The following is a 16324-nucleotide window of genomic DNA, read 5'->3' on the forward strand; positions in this document are numbered from 1 at the left end:
CATATTTGGAGAAAACAAAAGTGTGCCTGTCAAAAAGATGCCGATTTCCTGCTACATTTCTTCATTACTACGTTTCGCAGTTTCCAGGAGATCGTGAATCGTCTTGTATAGTTCTCTTCCCTTAGCTTTCTGTCATGTTGTCAGTGCGGGAAGCTTTCAGGAGTCAAGCCCTGAGGTATGCTTTCATTCATTTCTTGGTTGAAATCCATGTTGATAGCTATAGTGTGGCGAACCATTCATCTTACGCAATATACCATCGATAAACCATTAATTAAATTCAACTCGCCTGATACAATTAATGTTGTACATAGGATGTAGACTCAATAAGAATCGGTATCCGTCTGTCTTCTAAATTATCTAAATTCTACGAGTCTTGAGATTGTTTGTGAGAGTAAATGTAGCTGAATTAACTGTAAAGTAACGTTATTGAGCTCAACTGATAGGTCTGTGATGTCGGGAACGTTTACAAAGTCCTCAGTGTTGTTTAATTAACCCTCGCTCTGTAAAACTTTTCATTGAAAGTAAATGAAAAAGTAAAATAAGCGTGGATTGTCTCAAGTCGTTTTGCAGTGCGTCATTTTTCACTTCCGCCCCTTGATCACGAGTTTCGCTTCCAAAAGTATCGTTTAGGCCCGGTACTAACCAGCCAAAGCCAAGTGTTATCCAGTTATAATCAATTATCGATGTTTTCTAACAAGTTTCGTTTACTTGCTATGTTGCCTGGTTTTAATGTTATTCTTTTGCAAGCTTTAAGTTAAAATTTTATTTTCAATTGTGTTTAATTTGTTTGGGTGTAGTCCAGTATGCAGAATGTATTTGCATTTACTTATTAATGATTAATTATTGATACAGTCCAGAAATGTTTCAGTTCTGGCTAGTCCATTGTAAACTTAAAAACAACTTTGTTGCTCAATTTATTTGCAAGTTGAATTAGCTAATTTAATCCAACATTGTTGTTCAGCAACATTTTCGGAGAAGATTAATTAAATAATTATTTTAGCAGGCAACTTCCTTGCAGTCAATCCACGTCACGCGTGACCAGTATTTCCGAGAATGAAATGAACATTCAAATTTCTCTTTGTAATGTCCAACATGTGAATGGAATGTTGAACATTTCTCTGGAAATCTTTCCAAAAAAGATGCATTAACAGAAACAATTGGAAAACAATTGTAATTCTTGAAAAGCTTAACCATTTAATCCCTAAGAGTGCCATTTGGCACATAATGCCACAACTCTGTCAATATTTGACAGATTTCTATGAATTTTTGACACCAAGATGGTCTTGTGAAAATCTACTCATTAAAAGGATAAAAACTTAACCCCCTCCCATATGTGGTATGGTTGACCACCCCCATAACTTTTCAACTTTTTTCCCCTAGAAGTTGTGGGTCTTAAGACATCTCTCACATTAATGAAGATGTTGAGACCTGCAAAATAAGCTATAGTTTAGGGGTATACCTAATATACACAAGGATTGGGACGTTTTTGAAGTTTTAAATTTTTACGTTTTAAGGCCATTTATCTCAAAGCCATAACTTTTCTCGTTCATAATTATATCGGTTATGAAATACACTCATGAGTAGCTTTAAAATGGTATATCATACATAGCCCTTGAGCTTGTAGTCTTGGATCTGGAGAAAATGTCGTTTTGCCTTAGGGCTTAAAGGGTTAATGCTGTAAGAAAAATTCATAGCCTTATACCATCAATAAACTAGGGCAATTTCTACGGGAACTCTGAAATCTTGCTGGGTGATGTTAAAAACTGACATGTAAATTTCAAAACTCCATTCAAATTTCAAAAATATACCAGTCACGCATGACGTGAATTGACTGTAGGAAGTTAGAGGTTCTCTGACTAATACAAGATATACAGAACGTGCGCATAGTAGCAAAAGGAGGCCTGTGTGTTACTCCAAATATAAACAGAGAACCCTGTAGTTGTTATCTTACTATTACCCTTAGTCAATAACATTATATTCCTTTCAATGTAGAATCCTTGGCGCAAGAAGTTTTGCAGCTTTACCTCCCAATGAACCACCAACAAACCTGAATCTAAACAGTGTCGACCTTCAGAAGTTGAAAGCAGAAATCCAGAGAGTGCAAAATGAAACTTTAGAAATTCCTTGCATTGTTGGTGGAAAAGAAATCCACACTGGTAATACACTATACCAAGTAGCGGTAAGGCAAATTCTTACTTATATTATTCCATTATATTTGGTGGGTATTCCTCATGTCAGTGGTAAAGTTCGTAAGTGTAAATGGATGTTGTCAGTTGTTCTTAATTAAAAAGTTGTGTTTCTTTTCTTTTTTATTGCCTGAACAGCCATACAACCACTCGCTGAAGATTGCCAAGTATCACATGGCATCTGAGGTAATGCATGCAAGTTGTTGGTCATAGTCTTCAAATTTCAACTGTTTGTCCATTACAGTCAAAGATACAATAAAATCCTAAATGCAAGCCTTATAGGTTTATATTGATTCAAAGATCAGACCCTTATTTTTAAATCAAACTTTTGAACTTTTAAAAATAGTTTATTATAAGCGCTACAGTCTGAAATACTTACCACACACTCTAAGGCAGCTTGAAAGCAGGTAACCTATATTTGGGACAGCTTATTTAATTTACTGAAGAGTAGATTGTGTCCAAGATGAGCTAATTTTTCTTCTGACTTTTAGGTTATGGTCAAAATGTCAAGTTCAGTTTTTATTAATTTTAGAACTTTCAATGGACAACCAAACTTCTGATTGAGGTTGTTCTTAATTGTCATAAATTTGTTGTTTAAATAGGAAGTTGTCAAGCAAGCAATTGACAGTGCAATGGCTGCCAGAAAGGAATGGGAAAAAACTCCCCATGAACACAGGTGAGAAGTCTAAATTCCTCTCCGTTGCACATTCTTAGAGCACACATTCAAAAGTTATATTTATTTTCCAATTGAAGGTGTTTCTCAAGAAATTATTATTTATGTTTTCAAGATTAGGGGTACTGCTTTCTATTTTTATAAATAGCCAAAATTCAATGGAATTTTTGGAAATTTTCCTCCTCATTTCCAACTGACTGGAACAGAAAAAGTGGTTAAGTACATCCAAAGGTGCGCTGTTTGTTCTGGAAATTTTCCATTGGATCCACGCATACCATTTAAACCAAAAATTTTGGCTGAATGGGAAGTGCTTTAGGTGTTTTTTTTTAATTATGTTACTAACACATATTTCCTTCCTTTTAAAATGTTTCAGGGGTGCCATTTTTCAAAAGGTTGCAGATTTAATCACCGGAAAATACAGAATTCAGTGTCTGGCTGCTACAATGGTCGGACAGGTTAGAATTATCTACAGTTTAGCATTAGCCCTACATGTAGCAATCTTTGGCTCTTCTAACATAATTATGATTACAGGAAATAAATATATTCCTTTTCACTTCCCTCTGTATAATGTATTGCCCAGTGAGTTAACTTCTTAATCATTTTGTTTTCCAGGCCAAGACTGCCTTTGAGGCAGATATTGACTGCATTCAAGAGATAGCTGACTTTTACAGATTTGGGATTCACTATGCCAAGGTACAACAAATCCCAAGTTTCGTATGGGGAGGCTCCACCTAGAGGTTCAACCCCTAGCCTCCCTCACAGACGCTCTTTTGGTTTGCCCAAAATGTTTCCTTCCCAACATTGAGCCAACCCCTTTCTCTTCGCATACCAAGTTTTTGAAATGGTACCACTTTCATGTACATAAAACAAAAAATTATACCTGGTCCATTCTTAGACCTCAAAGATATTAACTTAAAGACAGAAGAATAGTACAGCAAGACTATCATTCTAGATCTGTGGGAAGCGTAATCTTTGTTAATCTTTGTGTGGTATTTTGTAACAGGGAATGCTGCTTAATTTTGCTTATTGATTGAAATGCTTCTCTTTCTTATACTTGGAAATAATTTTCGCTAGACAAGTTATTGATCAGTTCACAGTTATTCCTATAAACACTAAATTTAAATTTTCCTACCCTCCACATACTGTCACAGAGAAGAAGCATACCTCTTGGACGGAACCTTTCTGACTGTATGGCCCATTATATGGTGTAGCCCTCTACCCACTTTCCCCTGTTAGACTTTTCGTGTTAGATATTGAAATGTAGGATGAAGATTAGCTAAATCCGAATTTGACTACAGGAACTGTATGAAGGCCCAGAACTGCACCAACCAAGAGGTGTAATCAACAGACTTGTCTACAGGGGACTGGAGGTAAGGTTATCAATCAACTTTGGCACCACTAGAGGGCAAGCTGGAATAGTGAGCTTTCTTCAAAGAGGCTCTCTTCGAAGTGGACTGTCTGTCCACTTCGCTGAGTGAATTTTAGCAATAAAAGTTAGACCAGTTGACTTAGGGAACTTTACCTGTAAAGGAGGATTATATCCATCTTTTATCCATCTCAGAGTAATCTTTACTTGTTCCACCCTTAGAATTCTATTCCATTTTAAAAAGCAAACCCCCAACAAAAATTAAGGACTTTTGTGCACATTACATTCTCTGAAAGGTAACCCCCTTGAGGTGATTCTTCAGTCAGATCAGGGATGAAGACAATGCTGATTACCAAAACAAAAATTCAAAGAGAAAAAACTACCCGCTGTCCAGCACTAGACGGGTGTATTCAATTATTGTTGCATACTTATTTTTGTTTTGCTATTTTTATTTTTACTAATGGTAGTTGTTTCTTCTCCAGTCAGGTCATCTGATTCCTTAATTTTAAATATGAAACCTCTTTAAAGCCATTAAATTTGCTTCCCCTACCCCCCATCAAAGAATCCTATTTGAAGCAGAAGTTACAGGGTACAATTGTACAACATCTTTTTCTTCAGGGTTTTGTTGCTGCCATCTCTCCTTTCAACTTCACTGCCATTGGTGGAAACTTGGCTGGCACTCCTGCTATAGTGGGCAATGTTGTGCTGTGGAAACCTGCATCCACTGCAATCCTGGCTTCCTACCTTGTACAGAAGATCTTCCAAGAAGCTGGAGTACCTGATGGTAATTCTTGGTAACATTAGTGGGGAATGGGTTGTGAATGTCACATGCATATTACATGTATTTAGCATATTTTATGCAAAAACAAATGCGGACTAAGTGATTCTTTCTCACTGTGTGTAACTTATACCATTGTAGGTGTGGTGAACTTTCTTCCCTCATCTGGACAAACATTTGGTGACAGCATAACTTCATCACCTCATTTGGCAGGAATCAACTTTACGGGCAGTGTTGGGTAAGTTATTGCAACTGAATTGATTAATCCTTTTAATTACTGGTAGTTTGTTTTTGTCCCATACCTACCAAATGATAGGGTACTTTAAACTGTGTTGTGATTTATGTGGAATTGAAACCCTACCCTGACAAATATCCTGTAATTACGTAAGCAATGCTTCAATAACATCCTTAGATTTTATCTTGTTTGTGTTTCTAAATAAAATGTGGCCTATAATTATGCAGGTGTTAATAGTTCATTAAATTGTCTACACTTTATTGGGTTTAGTGTACGCTTTGAATTTAAAGGCTAATTCCACACTTTTGCTTTTCCAGAACCTTCAGATATATTTGGAAGAAAGTTGCAGAGAACATAGATATTTACAGGTATGTTGAAGTGAAATAAAATCTTTTGAAATGGGTATTGTATACTGTCAGAAATTACTTTGTCATGAATTGGAATTAATTTTCATCAGATTTCATTTTTACTTGCTCATCGTTTTTTTTTTATTATTTTTACAGAACCTACCCAAGACTTGTTGGAGGTTTGTTCAGTCTGCAGCAGACATTGATTTCCTTAAAAAAAAATTGTGTCAATAACTTCAAAATTTTGAAAGTGAACCAAATATCTGTTTATATCATATGATTTTGTTTTGTTTGTTTGCAGAATGTGGAGGGAAAAACTTTCATTTTATACACACGTCAGCTGATGTTGGTAATAAAAGTTTGTTCCAATACCTTCCCATTACCAGCACCTGTGGTTTATTCTTTGTAAGTAATTTACTGGACTGACCAAGCAATATCAAATTCATTTACCGTTCTGTTTAACCAGACACGGCTGTTAACTGCACCATCAGATCAGCATATGGTTATGGAGGGCAGAAGTGTTCAGCATGCTCAAGAGTTTATGTTCCAGAATCAATTTGGGGAGAGGTGAGGATATTGCCATTGATCAGTGTTTTCAGCTAATGTAACAACTTATATTCAAGTGTCAATATCAACTGCAGCTGTTGCCCAGTAAGTCAGGACACTATTTATAATCAAAAGATACATATTAAACTAATCGTTCCAAAATTTACAAACCTAACCCACCCCTCCCCAAAAGTCGAACATTTACAGACAGTACCGACACGTTAATTAAATACAGTCGAAAATGGCAACTTTATACAGTAATTAAAGAAATTACATAAAATAGAGATCTGACAATCTTTGCTAATTAATTTCTCGAGATCTAGTTTTCTGACTGCTTCTTAAACGGTTCAAGAGATGGTGAATCACATAATCCTGGCTGGTCTGACGCTAACTTGGACCAAAGTAGAGGCTGCAAATATCTAATTATCCTTTAAGCCCCAATGTACAGATGTGCTATCTGTGTTAAATGATCAGTTCTCTTATTCTCATAACCTGTATGCTTGATCAAGTAGTGATACTGTTAGGAGAAGTCATATGCTGATCACTATTGGGGCTTACAGGGTTAAACCAAATTTTCTTGCTTGAAAACTACAGTTTTTGCTCCAGCTAAGATGTAAGCAATGCACACCTTTTGACTGCTATAAGATTGAATCTTTCTGGGCTTTCTTGAATGTATAGTAGCTCATTTTTTTACTTTGATTCAGGTTAAGGAAGGTCTTGTTGAGAAGCACAAAGAGTTGAAGCTGGGATCAGTAAGTATTAACTTCATACTGAGTCTAAGTACATTTGAAGACCCGAGTGCCAACAGGGGGGTAAAACCGTTAGATAAAGGGGAGGGGGTACTTAGTCTCTAAAGAAACGCGGTGCTGCATCCGTGGGGAGTAGAAACAAATGTTTAGTTTATCAACAGCTAGAGGTGATAAGGTAATAGGGACCAAATTCGCTCTGACCAAGGGCTAACGCTCAAAATGTCAGCAATCGAATCTCTTTCTGTTCAGAGTCACCACAAAACCGTGGTAACTACGTAAATGTGGTTTCTTATTCATGCTTATCATGAATTTTTTCTTCTTCTTCTTCTTCTTCTTTTTTTTTTTTTTTTACAGCCAGAAGACTACGATACATTTGTGTCAGCTGTTATAGATGATAAGGTACATCAGAATGAGAGCCGATTTTTATTGGATATTATTTTTGCTAATCACTAGTTACAAATGTAGAAAGGGGAAGAGAGAAATGGAAACAGACAGACGTGCTAAGCGTGCTAAGTCAGAGCGCTTATTCACGTGAAAACAGCCTCGACGCAAGCATAAACACAAAACAGGCTTGATGATCAATATTTTTCCTTTTCTTGTGCTTGTACTTGCGTCATTAGTGAAGACCTGCCTAAAGGGTGCATCTTGATGAATTTTGACCCTGAAATGTAGTTATTAAGCACTGGAATGTGTTACAAAATGAGGGAAAAGATGTGCTTACTGCAAATTCCAGCAGTTTTAAATAGGCTTAGGTGTAAAGTAGCTGCTTCATGTTTGTGAACGAACTGAAACGAATTCTGGGTGTAATTTATCCCACCCAGGATACTAGGAATACTCTTAATTTCTTTTATGCTATAAGAGTATGTACACCTCCAGCAACCTGGGTAGCCTGTGGCCAGATGAGAATTGACCTTTGTCGTTTGTTTTTCCTTTTCAGTCATACAAGAGCATCAAAAGTTACATTGATTACGCCAAGGATAGCCCTGATCTCAGTATTGTGGCTGGAGGAAAATGTGACGACAGGTAAAACTGGTGGTTACTCTGTGAACTTACTTCGTGACTGAGCTCAAAAATACTGAGTTTATTGAGGAGAACTGGAGAAGGAGGACGTGGTTAATGCAATTTTAGCTTCTTTTGGCTTCTTTCCGCCTATTCCAATTGGAAGTTTCGGCATAAACGGTAATCGTATTCATGACGGACCTATTCTGCTTTTTTTTTCTTGCTAGGCTGCGGACGTCTCCGATAGGCTAAGTAATGCGCGAACGTTTTCATGTGAGCTGGCGCGCAACAAATTTTGCGTTGCGAGTTTCGATTGTTTGTTGCGCGTGTTACCAACTCCGCGTGCGACAAACTGCCTTGTTGCAAAAAGACGACATTCTTTCTCCTTTTTACAAAATGAACATTTGCTGCGTACGAAGGCAGCACTACGCACAACAAACAATTGCAACAATATGTGGCACGGCATCATAAGCGTCGTCAGTTATTGTGAACCTTTTCTAATATTACAGACGGACAAATTTAGACGGCACTGATTTTCGTCAGAAATAGTGTGTGCCCCGTTTTCACACTAAGGTGATTTGGTCATCCAAAAAGTTGTCTGACCGTTGCTCGTCTTCTGACTATTGTAAAACTGCCCATTGTGACTTTCGAGTTTTTGTAAGCCGAGCTTAGCTTGCGACCATTTCGGGCCCGAGAAATTGCCTAAACACAAGGTTTGCCGTAATTTCGTATTTTAAACATGCGCCTACATTGGTTCTCGTTGCTTGTTTTGCAGTGTTGGATATTTCATTGAGCCAACGATCATTGAAACGAAGAAGCCTGATGACAAACTCATGAACGAGGTAAAGCATCAATCTTAATTTCTTTTTCGCCTTTGAATTACTCCAGATTTGATCGGTGAGGTGTTTATTGAGTGCGAAAATTTGACAAACGTTTGTACTTTTTCTATTTCAGGAAATTTTTGGACCAGTTCTTACCGTTTACGTGTACCCTGATAACAAATATAAAGAGACTCTTGAGTTGGTAAGGATATTTGTTATTTTCGAAATGCTGTTATCAAGTCATGAATCAACCATTAGCAAGAACCGGCGTTCTCTGTAAATTTCGGTATATCCTCGACTGTGTGACTGGATATACAATCATGACATAACGCATTCCCTTAGATAACTAGATATTCGACTTCTGATTTTCCGTTTGTTGAATAGACATTTCCACTGAAAACCTCATTTCAGGTGCTGAGCAATCAAATTCGAAAGCAAGCGCACTCGTGCCTTGGTTTACTTGCTGGCTTTCTCGCGCCTGGCTAGAGTTGCATGTTGTTGAGTTCTGTTTTCATTAATTTCATTTACAATAAATAAATTAATAAATGGGAATTTCAGTGGCTTCCACAGAGTGACTCCGAGTCCTCGGAGCAAGGACGGGAACCAACAACAAACTCAGGCCACATATGGCGTCAACACCGAGAATCGAACCCGGGCCACACTGGTGGGAGGCGAGAGCTCTCACCACTGCGCCATCCCTGCTCCCCAACGATATTCTTACGTTATTTTGCGTTTCATAGGTGGATAAAACTTCTCCCTTCGCGCTAACTGGAGCAGTTTTTGGTAAAGACAGGTAAGAATTCTCCATTCCAATATGACACATGTGAATGCGGCGAGTTTAAACTTTGAGTTCACCAGCGTCGAAAAATTCCTTCGAGATAAAAATCTGACCGTTAAGTGAAGGTTAGTATTTTTAGTTTAACGCCTTCAAACAATTTTCTAAACTGAACACTTTTGATTAAATTCAATTGCAGGCATTTCATTCAGGAAGCTCATGACGCCCTTAAAGATGCCACAGGTAACTTCTACATTAACGACAAATCCACAGGATCCGTCGTGGGACAGCAGCCGTTTGGAGGCGCGCGGCTTTCGGGTGAGTGAAAATTTTATACGCTGCTATTAATTGACCAACGCAGTCGCAGTCTTCTCAAACAATCAGATAAGAAAAAAGACTGTGTTTAGTTGGCTCACATGGCTCACGTGATGTTTCCTTTAAATTTCCGCAAGCTACTTTTTTCCCGCGACTGACATAAGGTGCTTGCTGTGTAACCGGTTGCACGCTTTCCCACGTTTAACACCAGTGGCATGTTTCCCGCGCTTTAAATACCGCGAGTTTCGTGTTTTCCCTGGCTTATCATTGGTTGCATTTTCCCGCGCTTGCTGCTGGTTGCATTTTTAGCAAGTTGTGCGTCTAGCTGTTTCAGTCGATAGGCTTTCTGTAATTTAGTTTCGTCAGACTTTACCAGAAATTCTTTAATCCGTGGTAAATGCCTAATGTTCTCTTTTTAGGTACAAATGACAAGGCAGGCAGCTCACATTACATCATGAGATGGGTATCTCCGCAGAGCATCAAAGAAACTGTCGTTCCAATTGAAGATTACAAGTACCCACATCAGAGCTAAAACAGCACCATAGTAACGCTAATTTTTATACTTCGAAAAACAAATAAAACAAACGGAAAAGAGGCTTAGCTGTGGCTGCGGTCACATTAGAGAGTTCATAATGGAGTTTACATCAAATTCTATTTTCAGGGGGCATAAAGAAACAGTAAAAAAAAAAATGATGTAAACGTCAAGTTTAACTCTGAATGCGACCGCAGCCTTTACCAGTGACGCTAACACGGCTTTTAGTTTCAAAGTTTAGAACAGCGGAACCTTGATTTAACGAACGAGGTCTTCGGTATAACAAATGATATTCTCCAGCCCGGCCTTTTAAAATGTCTCGAACAGAACCTTGATATACGGTACTGAGCCAAATTCCCTAGTTCATTTTTAAATCGAGGTTCCACTGAACTTTGACGCAAATGAACAGAATAGAGAGTAAGAAATCAAGAGGAAAGTTTTTGAAAGTTTAACAAGGGGGTCAACGAGAACATTTATTAAAAATACTTACGATGTCATATCCTGCGTTCCAAATCGTTTGTGTAAGCTAATACAGAAGAAGGAGACAATTATCGTTCGCTTGCATAGCAGTCTTCCTAGTGCCGCTGCCCACTATCAGAACACTTAGGGCAGACTATTGATAAGAAGGTAAAGCACGATTGCTCGGGTGAGTGTATTCCTGAGTCAAATGTCACCACAAACAGTCCTTCTCAGGACTACACTCACCCGAACAATCATAATTCAGCTACTTGTGCTCGACATGGCTGCCGGCTGGGCTGAAGTCATTTGTAATGGTGCGAATCTTTGTGAGTTGAGAGCGGGTGATAATATTTAAAGGCTATAGAGTGTTAATTGGTCGGTTTAATGTAATTCAGAGAATTTAAATGAAATTTGTGTACATAACATTCATTTGACGCTGAAATCACACGCAATCTATTTATGCGTATTTTTTAATTAATGATAATTTAATGAATTGTCTGACCAATTATATATTATGAGATACTGCGAACTAAGGTGATTGTTACGCTCTTCAAAAGCTAGCTTGACGCTGAAATCGCACGCAATCTATTTATGTGTAATTTTTAATTAATGATAATTTAATGAATGAGATACTGGGCATTTTCTAATTGAAGTCGCGAACTAAGGTCATTCTTTGTTTCGCTCTTCAACGATCACATGTTAAATATTTTTCTTTCCTTTGGGTTAGAAAAATAGCAGTCTTCATGTGACAATAAAGGTGGACACATTTTACGACTGTTTTCTCTTTTTCTTACAAGTATCAAGTGTCCGGAGTGCGCGGAACGTTTTCGCGAAACACTCTTTAGGTTGAAATCGAGAAAATTTAGAATTTGTGCTCTATGTAGCATGTAGTGTAACACCATGTCGTGTTAGGCCTTACGAGAGGAGGAAATGCGGTCAATTGTGGAGGTGTTTTCTGGGCGAGCAATCGCTGTTTTCGTTTGCGCACACTAAAGTTAGAATAGTCTGCTTGGCAGTAAAGGGAAAAAAGAAGGACGCGCGTGAGGGAACCAGTCTATTCTCCCTTACGGGATTACGCGCACTCGAATTTTCACTGCGTTGTCGGTTACTGTTTACGCGTAGACAATTTCGGGTGTCATGCTTCTCCTTGGACAGTAATCTCATTGTTTCAGAGCCCTTGCGCTTTCAGAATTTTCTTTTCGCTATCCCGTTGGGCTTCTCATTAGTACAGAGACAAAGATGGAACAGCATTCTTTAGTTTCGTAGGCGTAAGCCATGCGGATTCCTTAGTGAATTTCTTGTTTCCATGTATTTTGACTCTGGCATCTTTCAAGATGCTAGTTCGAAAGAAAGCAGTGGAAAGCCCTTTAGACAGAAACTTTGGTTAACTTCTAATTCCAGATAAGGTCGTCAACGATTTTCGACCGTTAGGTTGATCCAACTATTAAGTGTGTTGACAAGACCTTGATGTGTACATTCAATGAAGAGTAAAAATTGGGAATATTGTTCATTTGAATCTGGGTACAGCTGTTAAATATCAGGCGTGTTTTAGTGGTTCAAAATTCCCCCTTTCTCCAAAAACAGTCAAGAAGTAAGGACACAACAATTATTTAAAACTTCTTTTAATGACAAAAGTCATCACCAGGTCTTATTTTGCAATGAAACATGACTTTGAACATTAAAATAAAAGCCTCGGTGGACCGACAAAGTTAGTAAAAAATCCTGGCAACTAAATCATTTGCGTAATCTAGACGCGATGCAATACACTAAGAGGCACTAAACAAGTATGTGAGGGCGCCTTGAGGGGCGCATCTCCATGGAGCTTGCTCAACAGTAAAAGGAATAGCTCATGACGCACATACAACCCCTGTAATGGTTGTAGCAGATCTTGAAACATGGGAAGCGATGGAGCTGGCAAACCTAAAGAACAAGATATATGGAGATGTTAAACCTTAAACTTTTCTCTCATCCGCAAGTGAGACCTTAAAATCGTGTGATTGATGTTGCTCTAACATCTTGAGGATGAAAGTGCGAGCATTCAAATGAAAGCTACTGAGCAGTGCTTTTCTGTGTTACTGCTGTACAAGATGGTTCTAATTTTGAGTCTCGGGATGGAATCGTAAAGTGAAGCTACTGAGCAGTACTTTCCTGTTGTGCTGTTTATTATGCTGTTCAAGGTGGATCTAACTTTTGGGTCTGGGATAAAATCCTAAAGTCTGATCATTCATTCAAATGAAAGCTACTGAGCAGTACTTTCCTGTGACAATGTTTATTATGCTATAGAAGGTGATTCCATCTCAGTTGAACCTTCAAATGAAAGCAGTAGCTAAAAGAGCAGTACTATGTTTTGCATTTCCCCCTCAATTGGGAAGAAGAGGACTTTAAGAGTCAGAAATAAAAATACTAAACAAACCTTATTCCGAAGTTTGTGTGACCATAATTTGCAGGTGGGTATTTCTGCGCGCGGTTTTGCATTATCCTAAGAGAAATTCTAGACAAAAGTGTTTTGTTTATTGTGCTGTACAAGGATGTCAGTCTAAGCTTTGATTCTGTGAATAAGTGAGCGCTGCAATTGAAGTCTATTGGGTGATCAGTGCTGTTTGTGTTCTCAAGGTTTTCTGTTCGCATTTAACTTTACAGATCTCTCCGCTGCGAAGCAATATTTGAATGCCTCACCGTCCAAGCTCTGCCGCAACACTTTGCGCCTCCTTGGTAATCACGCTTGAACCTTTTCTGCGACTGGCACTTGGTGAATCTTGACTTGCACATGCTCAGTATTTTCATCCGTCTTCCTTGCCCCGTGATTGGTTCAAAGTAGAACAACAGCATCAACACCACCACAACTGCTGCGAGCTTCATCTGAGAACATAAAACGTTCAAGAAGGGAATGAAACAACTACTTGTTGAGACCATCCTGATTTGAAAATTCTGTAGGAGTCAAACTCAAGACGCTTAGTCGCTCCGTCAGAATAAAATATGCACGCTTGTTGGCGAAAATATTTCCGCTTGGAAACTTGTGGCGGGAGAGATTTTTCCTTTCGCAAACACTTCGAGTGTGTTGACTTTGGTCGCCGTCACGATTTTCTCTCGTGATTGGCGCGCACGTATGCGATTCTCCCTCGATTCGCGCGCGTCCATGGGGACTGAAAATCCCTCGTTCTGTACGCGACAACTTGGAATTCTCAAACCTCTTGGCGTAAAATTAAACTCCAGTTTGTTCCCTAACGAAAGTTTGCCGGACCATGCTTCAGAAGAGGAATCTCACATTTTAGGAAGTCCGGCTGAAAGTGTTTATTTATTATTTATTTTTTTCATATTTTCAAGGACTTCAACAAGCCAACTATTTTCACCAATAATCGATTAATTTTACCTGACCATTGCGGTAAACTCAGCTTTACGATATACGGAACTCTTGCCTAAAAGATTGATTTAAATCTGCTTAGTCAAGAATAGCTATCCATACGCATCGAAAGCACGTGGAAATATCAGCGAACCTGAATGATTATTTACGCTATTTATTACAGGTATACGTCATCAAATTGAAGCGTCTTATGTCGCTGATAGAGGTTAGATAATCTTTGTCCCATGAATATGAGAAGTTTTCTTGGGCCAAGCTGATCACGGTATAACATTTGCTAGCCGCCAAATATTTTAAAAGCGCGAAGTGTGGTTCGAAATTTTCTAGCTTTATCTAGCTCCACATTTTTTTTTTTTTTTGCAAGCCGGTTGGTAAAATTTTACAAGGAGCTTGTTCTCGGCTAGAAATACTTATGATATTTCAAGCCGACTTCCAAAATTAACAAAAAACTGCCAGTTGTTATAAAAAGACTCTATAACTGCATGCAAATATGAGCTCGTATATTAAAGAACATGTCTTCGAACAAACCTTATATACCAGTTCTAGTAAACATAACCATTGAAAAACTGACCCAAAAGCGAAATTAGGCTAGTCTTTCCAGTAGATGCTGTTTGTTTTCCATTTTAGAAGAAGAAGCTAGACTAAAGAACTGCTACAGTAAAACCGGTGGCTCTGTAGATTCTGTGGTTCGCTTTTTGGCTACAAAAACTTCAAATTGTTGCTATAGCGAATTTTCAAATTTTGATTGGGACACAAATACTCGAACAGAGATATCACGAGGAACTTGCAGTTCTTAAAATTTAGTGCGTTCAATTCAATGAGGTACTGTGTGACAATAAAAAACCACTTGCTGTAGCGCAGTGTGTAGAAGATTTTGAAAGGTCAAACGAATGACTTAAAAGATACTTACTTTTCTTTGAACGCTCTCAAAAGCTCTTCAAAAACAACTTCACTGAAACAGGCAGAGTGCTTGATGAGTTCAAACTGCAAGGAGAGTGCGTAAAGGAACTCACTTGGTAAGCATACCGGATGAATGGGAACAAAACATGTTGGCAAGCTTTGTAACATGTTCGGAATTCAAATTTACTAGCTTTGTCTGTAGGTTGACATTGCGGTAAAGATTAATTTCTCGCGCACGCTAATAGAACAATGGCAAAATACTGTTTACTTTGCAAAACACGAGGCTTTTTAGCTCAAAATGTTTATTTTTACGAAAATCTAAGCAAAAAACAAAAAACATGCTTCTACTTTTTGCTTCCAAAAACACACTCCACAAACTACGCGAAACAATATCAACAATTTGCCAAAACTTTTGAAACTTCTAGTGCTTGATGGATTAATCAATTGACATATGATTTTGTTTATCAACAACACTATTTGATTAATATTGGACGAATTTGGACCGAGTTTACACAACCTAGACACTTCAACGAAAGAAAATACTAAAGTTTGTTCAACTAGATGATGTGAGCCAAGAGTAAGCTAGTTTCAATTCCGCTCGCAGAGCTTTGCTTCTCACGTACAAATTCAGAGTAACTTTTATTTGAAACAGTACACAAAAAAATAGCACCCAGCGCCGAGTTTTACCAAAGAAAAGACAAATCCATTAGGGACAATCACCTATTTCGTGAATATAAATTCGGAAGGTCGAATTCGCTTCAGAAATTCGGCTTGAATTATGAGTAGCAACTGTAACGTTTTCTTTGGTCAGGTACTTAAGTAACATGGGGAAATTTACCCGCTCGGGACAAAAAATGTAGTTAAGAGTGTGAAACATGTTCAGCTAAGAGTTTCTGAAAACCAAAAACATTTCGTAAATTCCGGGGAAGGGATTCCACTTGCCAAAAATTTTCTGCGAATAATAAAATTCAGCTAAAGAAACCCGAACAGACGAACAAGCCTTTCTAAAGCCAGAAAACGACATTAAAAAACAGACTACGACGATGGAATTATTTTCTTTAAATATTCTCGTTCGGTGCCCCTGAAAACAGAACTATTGTACATAAATAAATGTATATATAAATGAAACCTTAAACGCAGTTAAGGCTTACGAAATAATTTGGACTCAACATTGTTTTCAAATTAGCCATTATTTCAAACGTAATCGAAGTTTTGTTACTCTTTGCCAAGGAATATTTTTCGAAAAGCCCAGCAGGGTTTTCAAGGAAATCCTGTCTCTGTTTAC

At 38.1% G+C, this 16324-nt stretch overlaps 2 protein-coding genes across 2 annotated transcripts; one reads left to right on the plus strand and one right to left on the minus strand.

Annotated features, from left to right (window-relative positions):
• Window positions 1–9: 9 nt before the first annotated feature.
• On the plus strand, window positions 10–11552 carry LOC146484485 (delta-1-pyrroline-5-carboxylate dehydrogenase, mitochondrial-like). Its single transcript, XM_085104560.1, has 21 exons — window positions 10–175; window positions 1993–2179; window positions 2325–2372; window positions 2789–2862; window positions 3233–3314; window positions 3472–3552; window positions 4158–4229; window positions 4844–5009; window positions 5145–5241; window positions 5556–5606; window positions 5742–5764; window positions 5887–5934; window positions 6052–6152; window positions 6836–6883; window positions 7235–7279; window positions 7818–7903; window positions 8655–8721; window positions 8834–8902; window positions 9441–9493; window positions 9675–9793; window positions 10210–11552. The coding sequence occupies exons 1-21, from the start codon at window positions 135–137 to the stop codon at window positions 10320–10322; spliced, it is 1671 nt and encodes a 556-aa protein (XP_084960686.1). The 5' UTR covers window positions 10–134; the 3' UTR covers window positions 10323–11552.
• An 838-nt stretch (window positions 11553–12390) lies between these two features.
• LOC146484486 (uncharacterized) lies at window positions 12391–15204 on the minus strand. Its single transcript, XM_085104506.1, has 3 exons — window positions 15050–15204; window positions 13458–13640; window positions 12391–12701 (listed from the first exon to the last, which is right to left on the minus strand). Exons 2-3 carry the CDS (start codon window positions 13638–13640, stop codon window positions 12609–12611), a joined length of 276 nt encoding a protein of 91 aa, XP_084960632.1. The 5' UTR covers window positions 15050–15204; the 3' UTR covers window positions 12391–12608.
• Window positions 15205–16324: the final 1120 nt, after the last annotated feature.

Source organism: Pavona decussata, unplaced genomic scaffold (genome assembly GCF_977016875.1).
Source record: "Pavona decussata unplaced genomic scaffold, jaPavDecu1.1 SCAFFOLD_32, whole genome shotgun sequence".
In the NCBI taxonomy this organism is placed as follows: Eukaryota; Metazoa; Cnidaria; class Anthozoa; order Scleractinia; family Agariciidae; genus Pavona; species Pavona decussata.